This window comes from Lissotriton helveticus, chromosome 5_1, assembly GCF_964261635.1.
Source record: "Lissotriton helveticus chromosome 5_1, aLisHel1.1, whole genome shotgun sequence".
Classification (NCBI taxonomy): domain Eukaryota; kingdom Metazoa; phylum Chordata; class Amphibia; order Caudata; family Salamandridae; genus Lissotriton; species Lissotriton helveticus.
This window is the reverse complement of record NC_136065.1, coordinates 437,519,433-437,535,898: the sequence shown is the minus strand read 5'-3', so window position 1 is coordinate 437,535,898 and position 16,466 is coordinate 437,519,433. Positions and strand designations below refer to the sequence as shown.

Below are 16,466 nucleotides of genomic sequence, written 5' to 3'. Positions count from 1 at the left end.
ATTGCCTATGCAGATGACATCCTGTTATTTCTCTCACAACCCCTATCTTCCCTTCCCAGTTTCCTTCAAGAAACAAAGGCCTACTCTACTGTTTCCGGCTATAAACTCAATAATAAGTGCAACATTTTACCCTTGACTAAATTCACTTTTAAAGGTAATTTCCAAACTGCCAATTTTAAATGGAATATCCATAATATCAAATATTTCGGTATGTACTTCTCCACCTCAATTTAATCTTCAATCTCCATTAATCTTGATAAACGTTCTTTGAAAATATCCTCCTTGGTAGACAAATGACACCATTTATATCTTTCTTGGTGGAGAAGATTGGATACAATAAAAATGATGTTAGCCCCAAGTGTTCTTTTTACCATTTCTAATATCCCATTTGCCATACCTCAAACGTTTTGCAAAAAAATTAATTCCCTACTCTCATCTTTTCTTCGGAATAAAAAGGTGGCCCGCATGTCATTATCAAAACGTATTCGTCCTAAACTGGAAGGTGGTGTCAATTTCCCTGATTTTCCTACTTATCATAAAGCCTGCATTTTACATCAATCATCTCACTGGCTGTTTGACCTTTCATCTGACTCTCCTGAACTCGAGCGTTCATTTCGTACCCCCTTTTCTTTTCGGGAATATTTATCATTTACTCGGAAACCTCAAAAACTTTTTAACTCTATTTTTCAATACACTAATAAACTATTAAGTCCACTTATATCGGGCACTTGCATTGACAATGATTCATTTTTACAATCCACTATTTGGCATAATAAACACATACTGGTTAATGTCAAACCCATATATTAGAAATCTTGGAGGCAAAAGGGTCTTATCTGGTTAATCAACTTATCCATAATGATGTAATCTTGTCTTTTTCCCAGGCCAAAATTATTCTTGATTTTCCTCTCTCATTTAGCAATAAATATCAATTGCTCGCCACGGCATTAAGCCTAGTTATTGCTCAAACTGCTCACACTCCCGTTGTGTCCAACTCCTCTCTTAATATTTCCCGTGAATTTCTCAGAACATGTCCTAAAACATCAAGCATATATACTGGTCTACGCAATTCAAAATCTCCTAGAGACAAAACTAAAGTGGAACTAGATTGGGAACGTTATTTGGATGTAACTTTTCCCCTCCTTTTATGGAACAAAATTTGCCTCAAGATATGAGAATCCTCTAGGGCAGCCACACAAACGCTTTTCTTTATATACAACAGATTACTTTTTCCCCCTGCCCTTCTTCACAAGATAAATGCCGATACTCCTAATACCTGCTGGTCATGCTGATTTAAAACATATGCTTTTTACCTGCTCTTATGTACACAACTTTTGGACAGGTGTCTGGAGACAGATTGCCTCCATTTTTAACTCACCGATACCCCTCTCACTTTCTAAAATATTTTTGGGCTCCCTCTCTGATGATTGGTCTCATTCTCATATAAACATGCACATTTTGCACTTACTTTTGGGAGTTGCATTTCAGCAGATTACCAAACACTGGAAATCCCTATCTGATTTATCTTTCCAGGCTTGGTGGTATGCGGTTTGTCACAACAATAGATTGGACACAGCTTATGTATACTCTCTATCTCTTGCTGTAAAACGTTCACAAATATGGTCTCCAGTTACGAAGTTTCTTGATTGTCATGCTAAAATTTCCCATGCACTTGCCAGTTCTGCACAGGAAGTCTTAAAACCTCCTTGACATTCTATTTTCTGATATCAGCATTGTTGAATATATTTATTAGTAATATGTTGTTGTATCTTTAATGAGTAACCAGACCTGTTTCATAATTCTGTATTTTTCTCCACTCCTTTTTCCACGCTCTTATCAAATGATGTAACCATGCTTTCTTGTATAATCTTATGTTTTCATATCATATTGTATGTATACCTTTTGTTGTATTTGCTCACTCTTTTTTTTTCTCTTCTGATGATTATACCTCAATAAACTTTACTTTTTTAAACTTAAAAGATGTTAGTTTAGTGTGCTTTCTTATCAAACAACCAAGTTTGCTGAGCCCCCATGGAACCACTCTTAGGCCTAACATGAAGCTTAATAATAATCTGCTTAACCATTCTAAATAATCCTGTTCTTTTATAGATAGGTCTTATAATTGTAAAGTCTGTATTGGCAATATGCTGCATTTGCTATATTAACATAGGTAAATGGTTCCCCCAGGCTCATTTTTAACACAACCACAAAAGTAATTCAAGGCCCTTGAAATGTGTGTTGACTATCCTCTGCTCACCCCAGACTCTGATTTTCATAGATTTACTTGGAATAAAAGCATGTCCCAACACCTGCTTATTGTCCATATAGTGTAACATCATCAGGCAGAGTATGAGGATAAAGATGCAAATCGACATACATTTTCCTTTTTTACCTTCACTGAATGTAAGGTGCTTAAGGCTGTTGAAACACATATCTCTACATTAACGATGAGTGGTTTGTAATGTAATATATGCCCGAAAGATCATTGCACTGTTTTGTGAATTTCTACAAACGTCCAATTGTGTCGGTGTCCACAACATTCGAAGCACCAACTTCCATGATTCGCCCGAAGGAACCCTCATTTTCACCTCTTGGAAAATACTAATGACTTAAAGAAATCTGGCAGAATTCCCGCTGCCCTAAGTACATTTTATGCAAAAGGAATATACCAATGGGATGGAAATTGCCAAAAATTGGCTGCAAGAAGTAAGGAAATGGGGCACGGAGGCACTAAGTGCTCTTCAGGCGACAGAGGAAGAGGTGCTAAAGGTGAATCGGTGCCTGCATGGGAAGGTATCTTGCTGGCCATTGAAGCTAAATCAGACGAGTAACCACCACTAGGAGATTGGTAAACCAATAAGTAACATGCTGTAGGAAAATTCAAATACACAAAGGGAATGAGATAGTCTGCAATATGAAACTGGACCAAGGGGTAGCTCCTTAAGACGGGGATGGGCCTGTCAGTTAGCTGTTAAAGTGGTGATAGACATGATGAAAAGAGCACTTTACTTTTACCACTGGATATGCGCCCGTGAGTGATTCAAAGACTACACTTAGGATTCGAAATGTTATCCGAAAATGCAAATTCAATAAAAATCAATCTATAGAAGGTACATTTTAAGCATATGCATATGTGCAGGTCTCTTGTTGTCAATCAGAATCTGCTATTTTGTTCTATTGTTTGCATCAATCAATATGGTAGCCAGTACTTCAAATGAAAGCAGAATCGTACATGCGTACATACCAGAACAGCCCATAACAATTAGGCTCTCATACTGTTCCTAGTTAAAGATAATACACATGTTTTAACCTTGCCACGGCTGCTTCCTCACTCTTACCAAGGGGGCATTCAGTGCTGGCTGCTTCATTCCATAGGTTTGTATTTGCAATTTATACAGTGTGAACCTACCTAGGTTTCAACAGAGCTGTTTGGGATCACATACATCAATTAGGGTTGTGCATATTTGATTTTAACAATGACTTTACATTTCACTAACAACTGTAATACATTTTACAGATGATTACAATAGTAGGCAAATGGAGACAACAGGAGTTCCCAAGAAGCACACAATTTCCTGTCAAGCGCTGGAACCAAGTTTGAACCCAGATGCCCAGATTCCAAAGTCTGTAGCTTAATCGCTCCCATACACTAAATTATGCTCTCCAAAGCTTGTTAAAAGGACAGGAAGAATGCTGTCCTGCTGCCTGAACATAAAGTTGAAGGCAGATCTAACATGGGGTTAATTCCAACAACAGCGTTGGTATGAGTGGTCAGATTCTGAAACAACGCATGAAGAAGGAAGAATGTAATTCAGCCAGATCTTATAAGGGAAGCATCTTATAAAGGAAGTATCAAAAGCCTAGAATGAGGAGAGAATGCTAGATAAAAAATTAGCGTATCGATCTAAAAGTCGAACATCATGTACAGCTGTAAGAAGAAATGTATTATCTGTGGCAGGTCATTCATTTCAAATGGTCTCTCATGCAAACCCATTACTACTATATGAGTTAAGTTAAGACATACATAATACCACCTGAGGGATGAGCTTTTATGAAATGTCAAATGCAGAAAAGCTCCCACAGCAGTAAAGAGCTTGCTATAGCGTGATCACTATTTTACCACTACCACAGAGAGTCTCTTCATTCCGGTTGTATGACGTTACAATGCATGCTTTTACTGCGCATGCCGTTGCAATGCAATTTTTTACTCCAACTTGCTGTTGGGGGGTGCGCTGGATGTTGGAATAGTATAATTTACTATTCCAACTCCAGTCAGTGCAACAGTAGGAAAGGTGTTGGAGCTTAATCCAACACCTTTTACCCCCTGCAGCAAGCCATTTTCGTTGCAACGGCATGCGGGGTAAAAGCATGCGTTGTAACGAACGCGGTGTAACGTTGTTTCCCCGTCATTTCCCATGTACATTACAGGAATCTACCTGCAATTGCATCCTTTCACTTTTGATACCGTCAACTAACTTTTTGAATGCTTTCACTCAGCAGTATTCTTTTTCCCCTTCTCATAAACTGCATTTGTTGGAGATAGCCCTACACTCTCAATCTGTTTGAAGTCATTCTAATTAGGTCTTCCTGATGTTTACTATTTTGAAAATACAATAAGACAATAACATCATCCTTTTCCGAGTGTGTGCGTTTGATATACGATTGAAAAAATAAAAAGTGATGATCTGCAGGACATTTGCAATATCATGATCTTGTGCCAATCTATCGGTACTATACAACCATCTTTCACTGGGAAGAATGTATGAGTCCCATTAGCCGCCCCAGAAGGCCGAGTCTGTGGCAGCAAAACAGTGTAATTATTTATCATTATTAATTATCTATCCTTTCATCTACAGCAGTTTTCACTGGTATGCCAAAGAGGTACACACCAAAGTTTAGACATTTGTCACCTTGTCCCATGGCGTTAAAGGGAAGGGTCAGGTGCTGGTCCTGATAAGATTAGTGGTATATCAGCGATTTATCCAAACAGTAGTCTATGGTATTAAAAATATAGCGAAACATTTTTTGTTGCAAAACACTCTCTCTCCCAGGTGATTACTTCTTCTACGCTTAATAGGACCTGGTGCGTTCAAATATAGAGAATCAGCCTGGTGCAGAAAGTCTCACTGCACCAGATGCCCCCCTTAGTGTCTTTAACTATATTCACACTTTGATTTCTCGAGGCACTTGTCAAATATAATAACCAGTATTAATTAGGCGAGGAATATGGTTCCCTGCTACACAAAATCCAGACCATCCAGAACACCGCGGCCAGACTCGTCCTCGGCATCCCACGACATGAGCACATCACCCAACACCTGCGAGACCTCCACTGTCTGCCCTTCGATAAGAGTAACCTTCAAGCTACTCACCCACGCCTACAAAACACCCACAACATCGGACCCAAATACCTCAAAGAATGAGTCTTCTTCCACGTACCCAAAAGGAACCTCTGCTCCGCCGACCTCATCCTAGCAGAAACCCTGCGCATCCGCAGAACCAGAGCGGGTGGAAGAGCCTTCTCCTACATTGCAGTCAAAGCCTCTCGAATTCCCAGTCAACATCAGACTCTCCCCTACTTTGCACACCTTCAGGAAGAGCCTCAAGACCTGGCTCTTTGGATGACCAGAGGCGCCCCTCCCTCCCCCCAGCGCCTTGAGACCCTCACAGGTGAGTAGCGCGCTTTAAACCCCCTTATTGATCGATTGATTTAACTTTTTTTCTAGTCATCCATAAAATTAATTTCTTAAAATGTTGTTTTACTTTTGTGCATTTACAACAATGTTCCACTCATTAGTCACTAATGTTCCACTCAGTCACATATACAGGAAACATCGATTCCACAGGCATAATCAAGGTTTATGTTAAAACTTCAAAGCATAAAGGAATGCAATTTCATTTGACATAAATACTCAAATTAAGGTCAGAAATCCAATCTGGCGGCATCTGCGGAAACACTGTGGGAAGTGCTGGCATCCTGAAATTGCACTCCAGTATGCTTTGAAGTTTCAACATAAGCGGCATACCTGCAATACAATTGTTGGTTATATGTTACTGAGACGAACATCTGGTAAATTTTTTTTAAATTTATGGAAAACAGAAAAAAACTTTCAAATATTTATTAAAGAATTTTTTTAACAATATATTACTTCTGCAGCAAGATCACCTTGGAAATTATTTTTGGGGAGTGCCTAGAGAAACAAAACTAACTGTGTCAACTTGGTATGTGGTATCTACATTCCTGGAGCAGTTCTCAGGATCCAGACTGCCGTGCTAGGCCACTGAGTGTAATCATACCAATCAACTATATTTGTTAGAATTTAATGAGATTTGAACTACCTTATTCTTTCACTTCCGAATGCAGCGAAAGCACCCCATGCTTCTGCTCAGTGAGCACTCAAGAGATGTATTTATATTCACATGAATAAATTACCTATGTGGTATAGGTAATAGCAAAATAATGATGTTCTAGGAATCAGTACTGAATATGAGAATGAGTGCATGTGTATCTGTGTGAATAATTAAGAGACAGCAAAGTTTCCTTTCATCAATTACAGGTTTTGTCATGTTTATAACAGTGTGTGTATATAGACAAATGAGACAAATCACCCAAGTTATGTATTTTAGCACTTCAGTCTGCCATCACATTCGAACACAGACATGCTGTATGCATTTTGATTTTCAACATTTCACATTTATATATTACAGGACATACCGTTGATCATTCAGTACAATGTCCATGTCTTGCTCTCGTACCACTCTTGTGTTTGCCAGGAATTCCGAGCTGAATGCCTCTTCTACATCAGGCAAATGGTCATCAACTATATATAGCAACCGACAGCCTACTTCCTCTGTCAAGCTTTGAAGCAGTGCTGTGCTGCCATGGCCCACAGCAAATATGGCAAGGCCAACTGTGTTTGCAGAAGAAGCACCATTGTTATATCGGCTCACAGCATTGCCAGACACAACGCTATTAGATGCTTCTGAAACCGTATGTCTTTGATTAGTCGGTTTAGGAGGAAGCTGTTGATTTCGAACTTGGTGGGAACTGAATGCTGGTGGATGACTGCTAGATGTAGAGGGCACTTGGTCTTCTCTGGAGGATACAGCATTGGTGGTGGAGCTAATGGCACTAGGGTGGTGAACAGGAAGCACAGGTTGGTGGGGATATGATGGTGGCGAGGAGGTCATGTTATGACTGGTGCTAGCAGTACTACTGCCACTACATGGATTGGATGACAGCATATACGAAGGCTGAGAAAGCAAAGTCGATGGGTCAAACTGGAATGACAGACTGTTATCAAGGTCCGAACAAGATGATCTGGGAGTAAAAAAATGGAAAAGCAATCACTTAGGATGGGAAATTATGTTGTGAGTCTTCAAACATTTTACAGATATCTGCATAGCAGGAGTAAGAGTACAAGTTTCTACATTTCATAAAGCCCAATTTCATTAAAAAAACACACAAACCATGAACAAAAGATGAATTTTAGAGACCCAGCATTTAATAACTTAAGTGTTTATCATTACCAGTTCTCTACCTAACAAAACAGTTAATGAAGGAAAATTTATTTCTATTCAATTGAAGTTAGATTTTAAAGAGCAAAGTGGGGGTGTCAGGCTGAGCAGTGAATGATTGTTTTCCAAGATTGCCGAGAAATAGACGTCACATTCTGCAAGATCGCTGGATGGTGGCAGATAAGAAGCTGCATTGGAGACCGCAGACTTACAGTACAAGAGATCTGCATTGATGTGATATGGAGAGGGGTCACTGAATAGAAAGGAGGTGAATCTTCTACGGTTGCTTGGCAGACTGATCTTTTACTGTGGTTAGGGTGTCTAACTCTGGAGAATGTGGTACTGGCATGTTTTAAAATCTGTGATCAAGGAGTATTCTGTGTGCTCGAGGTAATGTCTGTGGAGGAATGCTTGGGAAGGTTTGGGTTGGTGTGCATGCTCATGATCTTTTCAAAACAGCAGTCTCTGGAGGAGAATGCTTGAGTGTAAGAGATGGATAGTGTGATTTGACCAATTTGTATCATGTCAGGGAGGGGATCCAACTAGTTCATCTTGGGTAGTAGTGGATCGTGAATTTGTGCTCTGGTCAATAAAAAGTGACCTTACAGGCGATCAAACCCTTGTATGGTAAATCAGTTTTTTGTGCTGTTTTGGTGTAGCTGGAGTAGGCCAAGAGTTCACATGACAGAAAGCGTTTGTATCAGGGAGGTGGTAGTGGCTACCAGGAGGGCTGTGGGTTTGGTCCTTCACATTATTTCAGTCTGTGTAGGAGTGGCTCTGTTTCAGATTATAGCCCAGACTATGTTGAATTATGGGGCCTTATGATGTCTCAATTCACTCACAAAAGGGGGTGTGGGTGATGGAAAATAAAAGAGAGAACAGAAGTACTAATGGCCTTGTAGTTAGGAGAGATGGCATGACATGAAACTTAACTCCCCTGTCCATAATGTGAGGACTGGCTCATGACCTTCCCATTTTGACAAAGGGGGGAGTGTAACTTCTTGGTAATCAGATAGTAATCTGAAACCTTTTTTTGTAAGGGTTTTTGTTATTTGGGGGGGAAAGAGGAAACAGTATAGAGCTGTAGTTCTTAACCTTTCGACTTCTGTGGAACCCCACCTAATTATTACTGGAACTCAGGGACCCCCCACTGAATCCTTATTGGCATCTGGGCCTTCCAGTGAGTCATTACTGAAGTCGGGGACCCTGCTTAAGTACTTTCAATGATTGGAACCATATAACAAAACACACAAAATACAGACAAAACCTTCAAATACATAAATGATTAAATATTCAATTTAATTAACAAACAAATATACAATTAAAATAAATCACTAGGAAAGTTGGTGCTTTTCTAAATTCATTTGACACTACTCATCGTCTATACTATATTCTGTTTCAAGTACTTTCAGTGCCCCCACAAATCAATCTGAGGATAATAACTCAGATGTAAGCCTCCAATTTCAAATTCCTTCACATTTACTGAACGTTTTAAAATTTTCAGTTGCTTATTTTGCTTCTTTTTTTAGACACACTTTAATAATCTGTTTATATTATTTTATTGTGAAAGCAGTCACGGACCCCCTGAGTAGGCTTTGTGGACCTCAAGGGATCCACGGACCACAAGTTAAGAACCATTGGTATAGATTATAAATCAAAAAAACGGTAGGCTAGTTTTAAGAGAACCCTATTTGATTCTATGGTATCAGTCACGGATTAAAGTGTCAAGGTTGGCTATCAGGGCTTCTTGTCCTGGAGTCTGGGCTGATACGAAGTTCTCTCTGTTTTACATTTGATAGCCAGAAAAAGATCAATCAAAAAACGTGGAGTGTGTTGGCCTGAGAAGAAGATTCAAAAAGGAACAGCTGTAAAAGGCAACTACAGAGCATTACTCAGGAAATTTGGTTGACACCTTAAGGTACAAAACAGCACTTGGTACAACAACATTTAGAAAGAAAATAACATTTAGGTGCAAAATCACTGTTGGTGCATCATCAACAGGATTGTGAAAACACTTTTACGAAACACTTCCTTTCATCGTTCATGCAACGCAACAGGAAACATTCTTTAAGCAATCAGACTAACACACCAAATAGCTAATACAAAATAATGAGAATAAAATATTCCTCTAACCGGATCCAAAATATGAGTGACAGTTTTTACAAGCCATTGTGGAGATGGGCGATCCCGGGCACCTCTCTTGATGCATGCTTTTGATGTTGATGACATGAGCTTCGAACAACAGCTAAGGTTGGCTGCAGCCAGACCTAATAAATCATGAAATTTATTTCACTTGCGTTTGATTTTCACATTTTTAAGAAGTATTACAAAGCAAATCATCACGTGCGGTATGAATACGAGAAAAAATGAAATAACAAGTGAACTCTTTCCCTGATGCCAGTGACATCTAAGGGACCGTTCAATTTCTTTTTTTTCAGGCTTGCAGTTTTCGGTCTGTGGTTGCAACAAAGCTAAGTAAAATCACTGTGATGACATTTATAGCTGTGATGGCTCTTTAGTTATTAATTTCCATCTGCCCGAGGCGATCTCACCAAGTGTGATAACGCAGAAGGTTTGATTTTAGACTGATGTTAAACTCCCTAAAGTACAAATCATCAAGGACATTGTGTACTACTAAGAAATGTGATGTTTAGAAGATTGTCAAAAGAGAAGCACTGTCTACACCAGGAATGGATTCGATAAACTGATTTTTGTTCAGATGTTTATCACACACAGTGCATTTAGTTTAAGACTAGATACACTGGAAATCAGATTGTCAAAACTACAGGGCAAGCATCTGAAGTATATGTTCTTTGTGCATAAAAACATCATGAGAACATACTGGGTCTGTTTGTTTATCGGATTCTCAAAAAGTATAAGGAAACAGGCTTTTATGCACGTTTTTGTCCTCCCCCACAGATTTTGCCCCTATTTGGACTACCAGCTTCTGTTTTTTGACTGAATGCAATAAGGCCTGCTAACCAGACCTCAGTGCCAGTGTTCTAACCCATTACAAAGTGTATGTTGAATTGGCTATCTCTAATTGGCAAGAACTGGCTTATTTATAAGTCCCTAGAATATGGTACCCAGGGCACAGAGTGTCCACTCAGGGCTGCAGCAATGCTTATACCAACCTGTGTGTGACATTGTATAAAATGCCTCCAAGCCTGCCACAGCAGACTGGAAGGGCAGTGGGAACACTACTAGTTCTACTTTGCCAGTTAAACTAATGGCAAATCCCCCACTTCCCTTAGCAATATGTGTATGTCTCCCCTAATAAAGCCCTATTGAGCTCTAAGGCAGAAAACAGTACTTTATTAAGCAGGACATGCATTTTTAAATATGTTTTAACAGCAACACTTCTAAATTGCTGTTTTGCTGTGGAAGGGATAGTAGTTCTATTGAATAACAGGGTTACCTATCTAGCTGGGTACTGCAAGGTATCAGATGAATGGTGGCATTCAAGCCGACTTCGTGCCCAAGCCGAAATTAATGTAACTGTTAATGAAATGCAACATTTAGAAAGTTGCCACTATATGGCCCAGTTTGTCCAGTAGCCTCACACTGTCACTGGCCACTAGACAGTGTCTGTCTGCCTAGGGAGTAGTGTTAATCACTCCCAGGCTTAGAAACAATAGCACCTGCTACAGTGCAAGGTGTTGCTTCCCCTTCGCAGGAAGCCACTGAGAGCATTAGACTAGAAGGCGAGCTTCAAAGGCGAAGCTGCCTTTGGTGGGCAAATGGAGGTCACACCCCTGAGAGGCTGCGTTTTTGTTCAGGTAGGCGAGCTAGAGACAGAGACATAGAGGGGAGACCAGGGCCCAAACCATTTTTCCTATGGACGTGTGTCCCACAAGTGGGGGCAACCAAGCTCTTAGTGCTGCTTGACCTATCGGCGGCATTTGACACCATCTCGAACCAAATCCTACTGGAGAGATTTCAGGGCATCGGTGTCCAAGCGGCTGGATTTAAATAGCTGGCAGACTTTCTAACAGATAGAACTCAGACAGTCACTATGGGCACTTTCAGATCCAAGACCACCAAAGTAACCAAGGGAGTACCCCAGGGTTCATGTCTGAGCTCTACCATTTTTAAAATATATGTCACTTCCTTGGCCAATGGAATGAAGACCCTAGGGTTCAGCCCCATTTCCTATGCGGACAACACCCAGCTCTTACTCTCTTTTGATAAAACCAGCCATAACATCCAACTCACCTTTTCAGAAGGCTTAAAGACCATTGTTGCATGGATGAGGGCCAACTTCCTTCAACTGAATGCCGAGAAATCAGAAATTATGTTGTTTGGAGGTGCGGCAATAAGCTGGTCACCCAGTTGGTGGCCGGAGGAACTGGGCCCGGACCCCACCCCGAAAACAGTGGTTAAGAATCTGGGAATTCGCATTAACCAGAAACTTACACTCCAAGCACACCCCACTACCACCGCAGGAACATGCTTTCATATACTCAGTCTCCTTAGAAGAGTGTTCCCTCTTTTGCCACCTCCCACACGAAAAACACTGATGAAAGCTCTAGTGCCAAGCCGACTGGACTACTGCAATGCATTGTTGGCTTCGGCCAACGAGGCCTCAGTGGACAAATTGCAAGTAGCCCATAACACTGCGGCCCGATTAGTAGTGACTGCCCCTCCCAGAACAGCCTCGATACCGCTTCTAAATAAACTCCACTGGCTCCCTGTGAGAAAACGAGTGAAATTCAAGATCTGTTGTACCGTTTTCAAAGCTCTCAACGGGCTGGGACCCCCTTACTTGTCTGACAAACTAATTTAATGGGCGGAACTGGCACCGCTGGATAGTACGCGTGTACTCCTGAGGTGTAGTGCTTGCGTGCCGCCTGCATCCTCACGGACGGACGCGACAGCGCTCACAGACCCAAAGTAATCCCCTGATGAAGGGCTGCCAGAAAGCCCGAAATGCATTGGGACACGTGATATAATTTTGGTCGACATGAGGATGTACCATGTACTATAACCATGAAATGAGTTATACCATGCATTGAATGAAAAGAAATAAACACAGAAGTGAAGCAACCTTACATTCACTGGCTAATTGATCGTTGCAGAAACCCTAGATAAGGGTCCAGAAATGAAACACTAAGACTTGGTCTTTAAAGCAGTGCGCAGAGGAGTCTTCCCCTCTGATAGGGGAAGCCATATATCAGTACAGTTGTCTGACAAACTGTCAAGGTATTTACCATCTAGGCCCCTCCGGTCAGGATCTAAGTTACTTCTCTGCACCCCGAGAATTAAAAAAAGCTTGCATGGGAGAAAGCGCGTTTACTCACCGTATCCCTACTCTCTGGAACGAACTTCCCTGCCAACTACGTGAATGCCAGAACCTCCTACATTTCAGGAAACTGTTAAAAACCTATTTCTTCTGAGGTGTGTTTGTCTGACTGAAGCACGCTGCCCCAGCACAGAGATACTCCTGACAGGGTGATTCAGGCGCTATAAAAACGTCATAAATATCAAATATCAAACATCCAAGGAAGGGTCCCGACATCTTGAGAGTGGATCGCATAGTGCACTCTAGGATTGTCAGATGCCACACACAGCCAGAAAGTTGTATCCCAGAGGGAGGGGTCCCGGTAGTCCATTGGCCAGTGACAACATGACCTCCCCAGGGTACTTTCTGAAATATATATGGCACCCTTAGATCATGTTGGAACTGTAACAAGTACCGAAGGACTGGCCTGCTGCCTCCTGGACTGCACATAGAGGGTCTGCACCATTAGCTGGACTGCACCTGCTGCACCTTTGGCTAGCCAAGAGAAGACTGTGCCTGTGGCTTCTGTCTTGGGGAAAAGTCAAACCCCAGACCAAAGGAGTGACTCAAAAGAACAATGGACTGACCCCTGGAACTCACATCAGGGTCAGCACAACTGAAGTAGCCTAAGTTGGCAAGCTGGTAGCCACTACAGAAGATTTGCTAGTAGCTGAAGCTGGGCATCCCAAGAGACTGATGCTCAATGGACAAAAGTTGTACCATAGTAAGGCAGACCTGGGAGTGCCGTCTGAGTCCAAATTGGCCACCCTCACCAAAGGATATTGCTGGGTCTGTTGTAGACAGAGACCGGTTCCCCAGCCACTTCTGGCCTTCTATGGTCCCAAAGAGGATTTCGAGGGACCCTGACCTCTTTGGCCAAAGGTGCCCCACCTGACCCGTGGTTTAAGGAATAACCGCAAAGCCCCCCCCCCCACCCGGCGTCAACTGCACAGCACCTAAAGCATCCTTTAGCATCTTCATTTCTGCATCCGCAGAATTAGGACCACTCTACTGAAGTCTATGGTGGTCCTGCTGTTAAGTTTGGAACTGGACTGGAAAAGTCTTTGGTGGCAAGGTAACTGTCCAAATCAACCCCATTGACCCCTCCAGACCATCTCCCTGTTGGATTAGGTCGTTCAAGCCGGGATGGAGTAGTAAAACTAACTTTTACAAATTTTTCAAAAGTTTACAAACTTTGTAGTTAGCAATACTTGTTTACAATTGGATTAAAAATTACGTTTTCTTTAACAAAGTTAATTACCGGAACCCTCCAGTGGATTTTGCTCGTCTTGGAATATGTAATCTGTTTTTATAAATTGGTGTTGTATTTCTTTCATGTTGTGTGACTATTTCGTTGTTAGGTACTGTTAAATGCTTTATACTAGTTCCTTTGTTCAAGCCTTGCTGCTCGAAGCCATAGCTACCCAGATTTGAGCTTAAGGTTGTGCAAAAGAGCCTGACTGGACCCAAGATAGTTTTTGTGAGTGTATTCCACTGTAAGGGCGCACAGCCAAACCATATAATACACCCAAATTCTCACAAATAGGTAGTGTCAAAATCAACAAGTCATGTTTGTGATGTATGCTATGCATGTGGTTAAATAGCTAATCAATGAAGAAGCACTTTCACATTTGACCTTGTTAAGGGGTTAACAACAGTGCAAGGTTATGGCACGCTAAGTGCATTTCTACACCGAATTTCCACCATTTCCCCAGAGAGCTTTCTGAATCTTGGTGACCTTCATAGATCTAGGATTCTGCTAGAAGAGGCTTCGGTATATATTGGCTATTTAACCATAGGCATATATTACAAACATAATCTCGACTTGATGACTTTGTCAATGTCTTTTTTGAGAAGCAGGTGAGCACACAGATCAAGTCTCTTCTCATGATATACTTCAGAAGCTTGTCCTGTAGTTTTGACAATGTCCTTTCCAGTGGTATCTAATATCAAACTCAATGCACTTTGTGTGATTAAAGAAACATCTGAACAAAAATCCCAGCGTTAACATCCAATCCTGGTCTAGACAATGCTTCTCTAATGACAACCTTCTAAACATCACATTTACTAGGTAGTACATTAGTGAAGAAGTTCGAAGTGACACAATAATGGCACTACAGTGCATATTACAGGTATGAGTCTTGTTGGCGCTCTTCACAAAACTCCAGTTCAAAAAATAATTTCCTATTAATACTACTAAGCCTTGCAAACCTCAGAAGGTTACCAGCCATAGACATCCATTGTTTAGTTTGTCACCTAAGGAAACCCACATGACCCTACCCATCCCAAAGGTAACCTCCCAACTCCCAATATAAATTAAATGTTTGGGGCGTGGTCTCGCGCCGCTGGCAGATGGTGGCTCTTTCGTGAGTTCCGTGCGTCCGCGGAGCTCTGATTGTTCTTTCAGCCCGATTTTGCCTCTTTGCAGCAACTACGATGATGGATTATCGTGGCTAAAGGGTCGGAGCAGTGATTACAACTGCTCTGACACCGCCTGGGAGAACAGCGAGCTTGTGGCAGCAGCGGCAATTCTTCCATCACTGATGTGAGCGGCGGCCGCCATTTTGTGTAGACCGCCCGACTCACGCAGCTTCAGGTAAACCGGAGTTTCAATGCAATAACGCTCAGCAACGTTTTTTTGTCCGTTTTTACTTCATTATTATTATTTTTTTTAAATGAACGCTGCCCTGCTTTCTTCTACCATGGATTTTGCTGCCTGGCACTAACATAAGATATTATTGCCCTCAGCCTGCATGGTTATGCTTATGCTTGCCTCTTTTTGTTTTTATCTCATCTTTTTGCCACTTTAATGAACATAACCTGATTTGATATGCTCTCTATCTGCATATTGGTCATCCTTCCTAGCCTCCTGCGTTCTGGCTTTTACTTTTATATTTTCCACGATGCCTTGAATTTATTGCCAATTAACAATTACTACAATGCTGACGGAGGGTTATGTCCTTTGTTTGGTCTAGTTTTTCTGCAGCATCACTCTTTATTGAGGCGTTTAGGCATATGGGGAGATTGAAATCTTCATTGAAAATTGCGTCTCGTTCTCCTCATTATTCCAAGATGGCGCATGAAGCTCCACTCTCTGTCAGAGCATCGTCTTCTGGTACCAAAGCTAAGCGAGCCAAAAATTATCCTCCTTCTCCCATTCTATCCTCTCAGAATCCTGTACTTGATATTATTTTGGATGAAGTACGAGGCCTTAAGTCTTTTATGCCCACGACTAATGAGAAGCTTTAACAAATAGAGGAAAGGTGGATTAGTATGGAAGCTAAAGTGTTGGATACGGAGCAACGCATCAGTAATCTTCATGACGTCTCTACTAAAATTCCGGTTTTGGAGCAGGAAATTCACCGTCTAAAACTTCACACAGAAGACCTTGAAAATCGTAATAGACGCAATAATTTACATCTTTATGGCCTACCAGAAAAACTTGAAGGTCCAGATTTGCTTCTTTTCCTCAAAAATGTTTTACCAGAACTTTTGGACCTTCCACCTGAGCCTTCATTAACTATTCAGCGTGCTCATAGACTTGGTCGTGTTCAACTTCATGCCTCCAAACCTAGAGGAATCATTATGTTATTTTTGGAATTTATTGACTTAATGCGAGTCCTCTCAGCAGCCAAATTGAAACGTCACCTCAAATAGTCTGGTCACA

General features: G+C 41.3%; 1 protein-coding gene across 1 annotated transcript in view; it reads right to left on the bottom strand.

Moving 5' to 3' along the window:
* Positions 1–16,466, bottom strand: part of LOC144754622 (inositol 2-dehydrogenase-like) — a 190,528-nt gene that overhangs the window by 123,675 nt on the left and 50,387 nt on the right. The window contains exon 3 of the mRNA XM_078642640.1: positions 6,716–7,321. Within this exon, the coding sequence (XP_078498766.1) occupies positions 6,716–7,321 (606 nt within the window). The remainder of the gene's footprint in view (positions 1–6,715; positions 7,322–16,466) is intronic.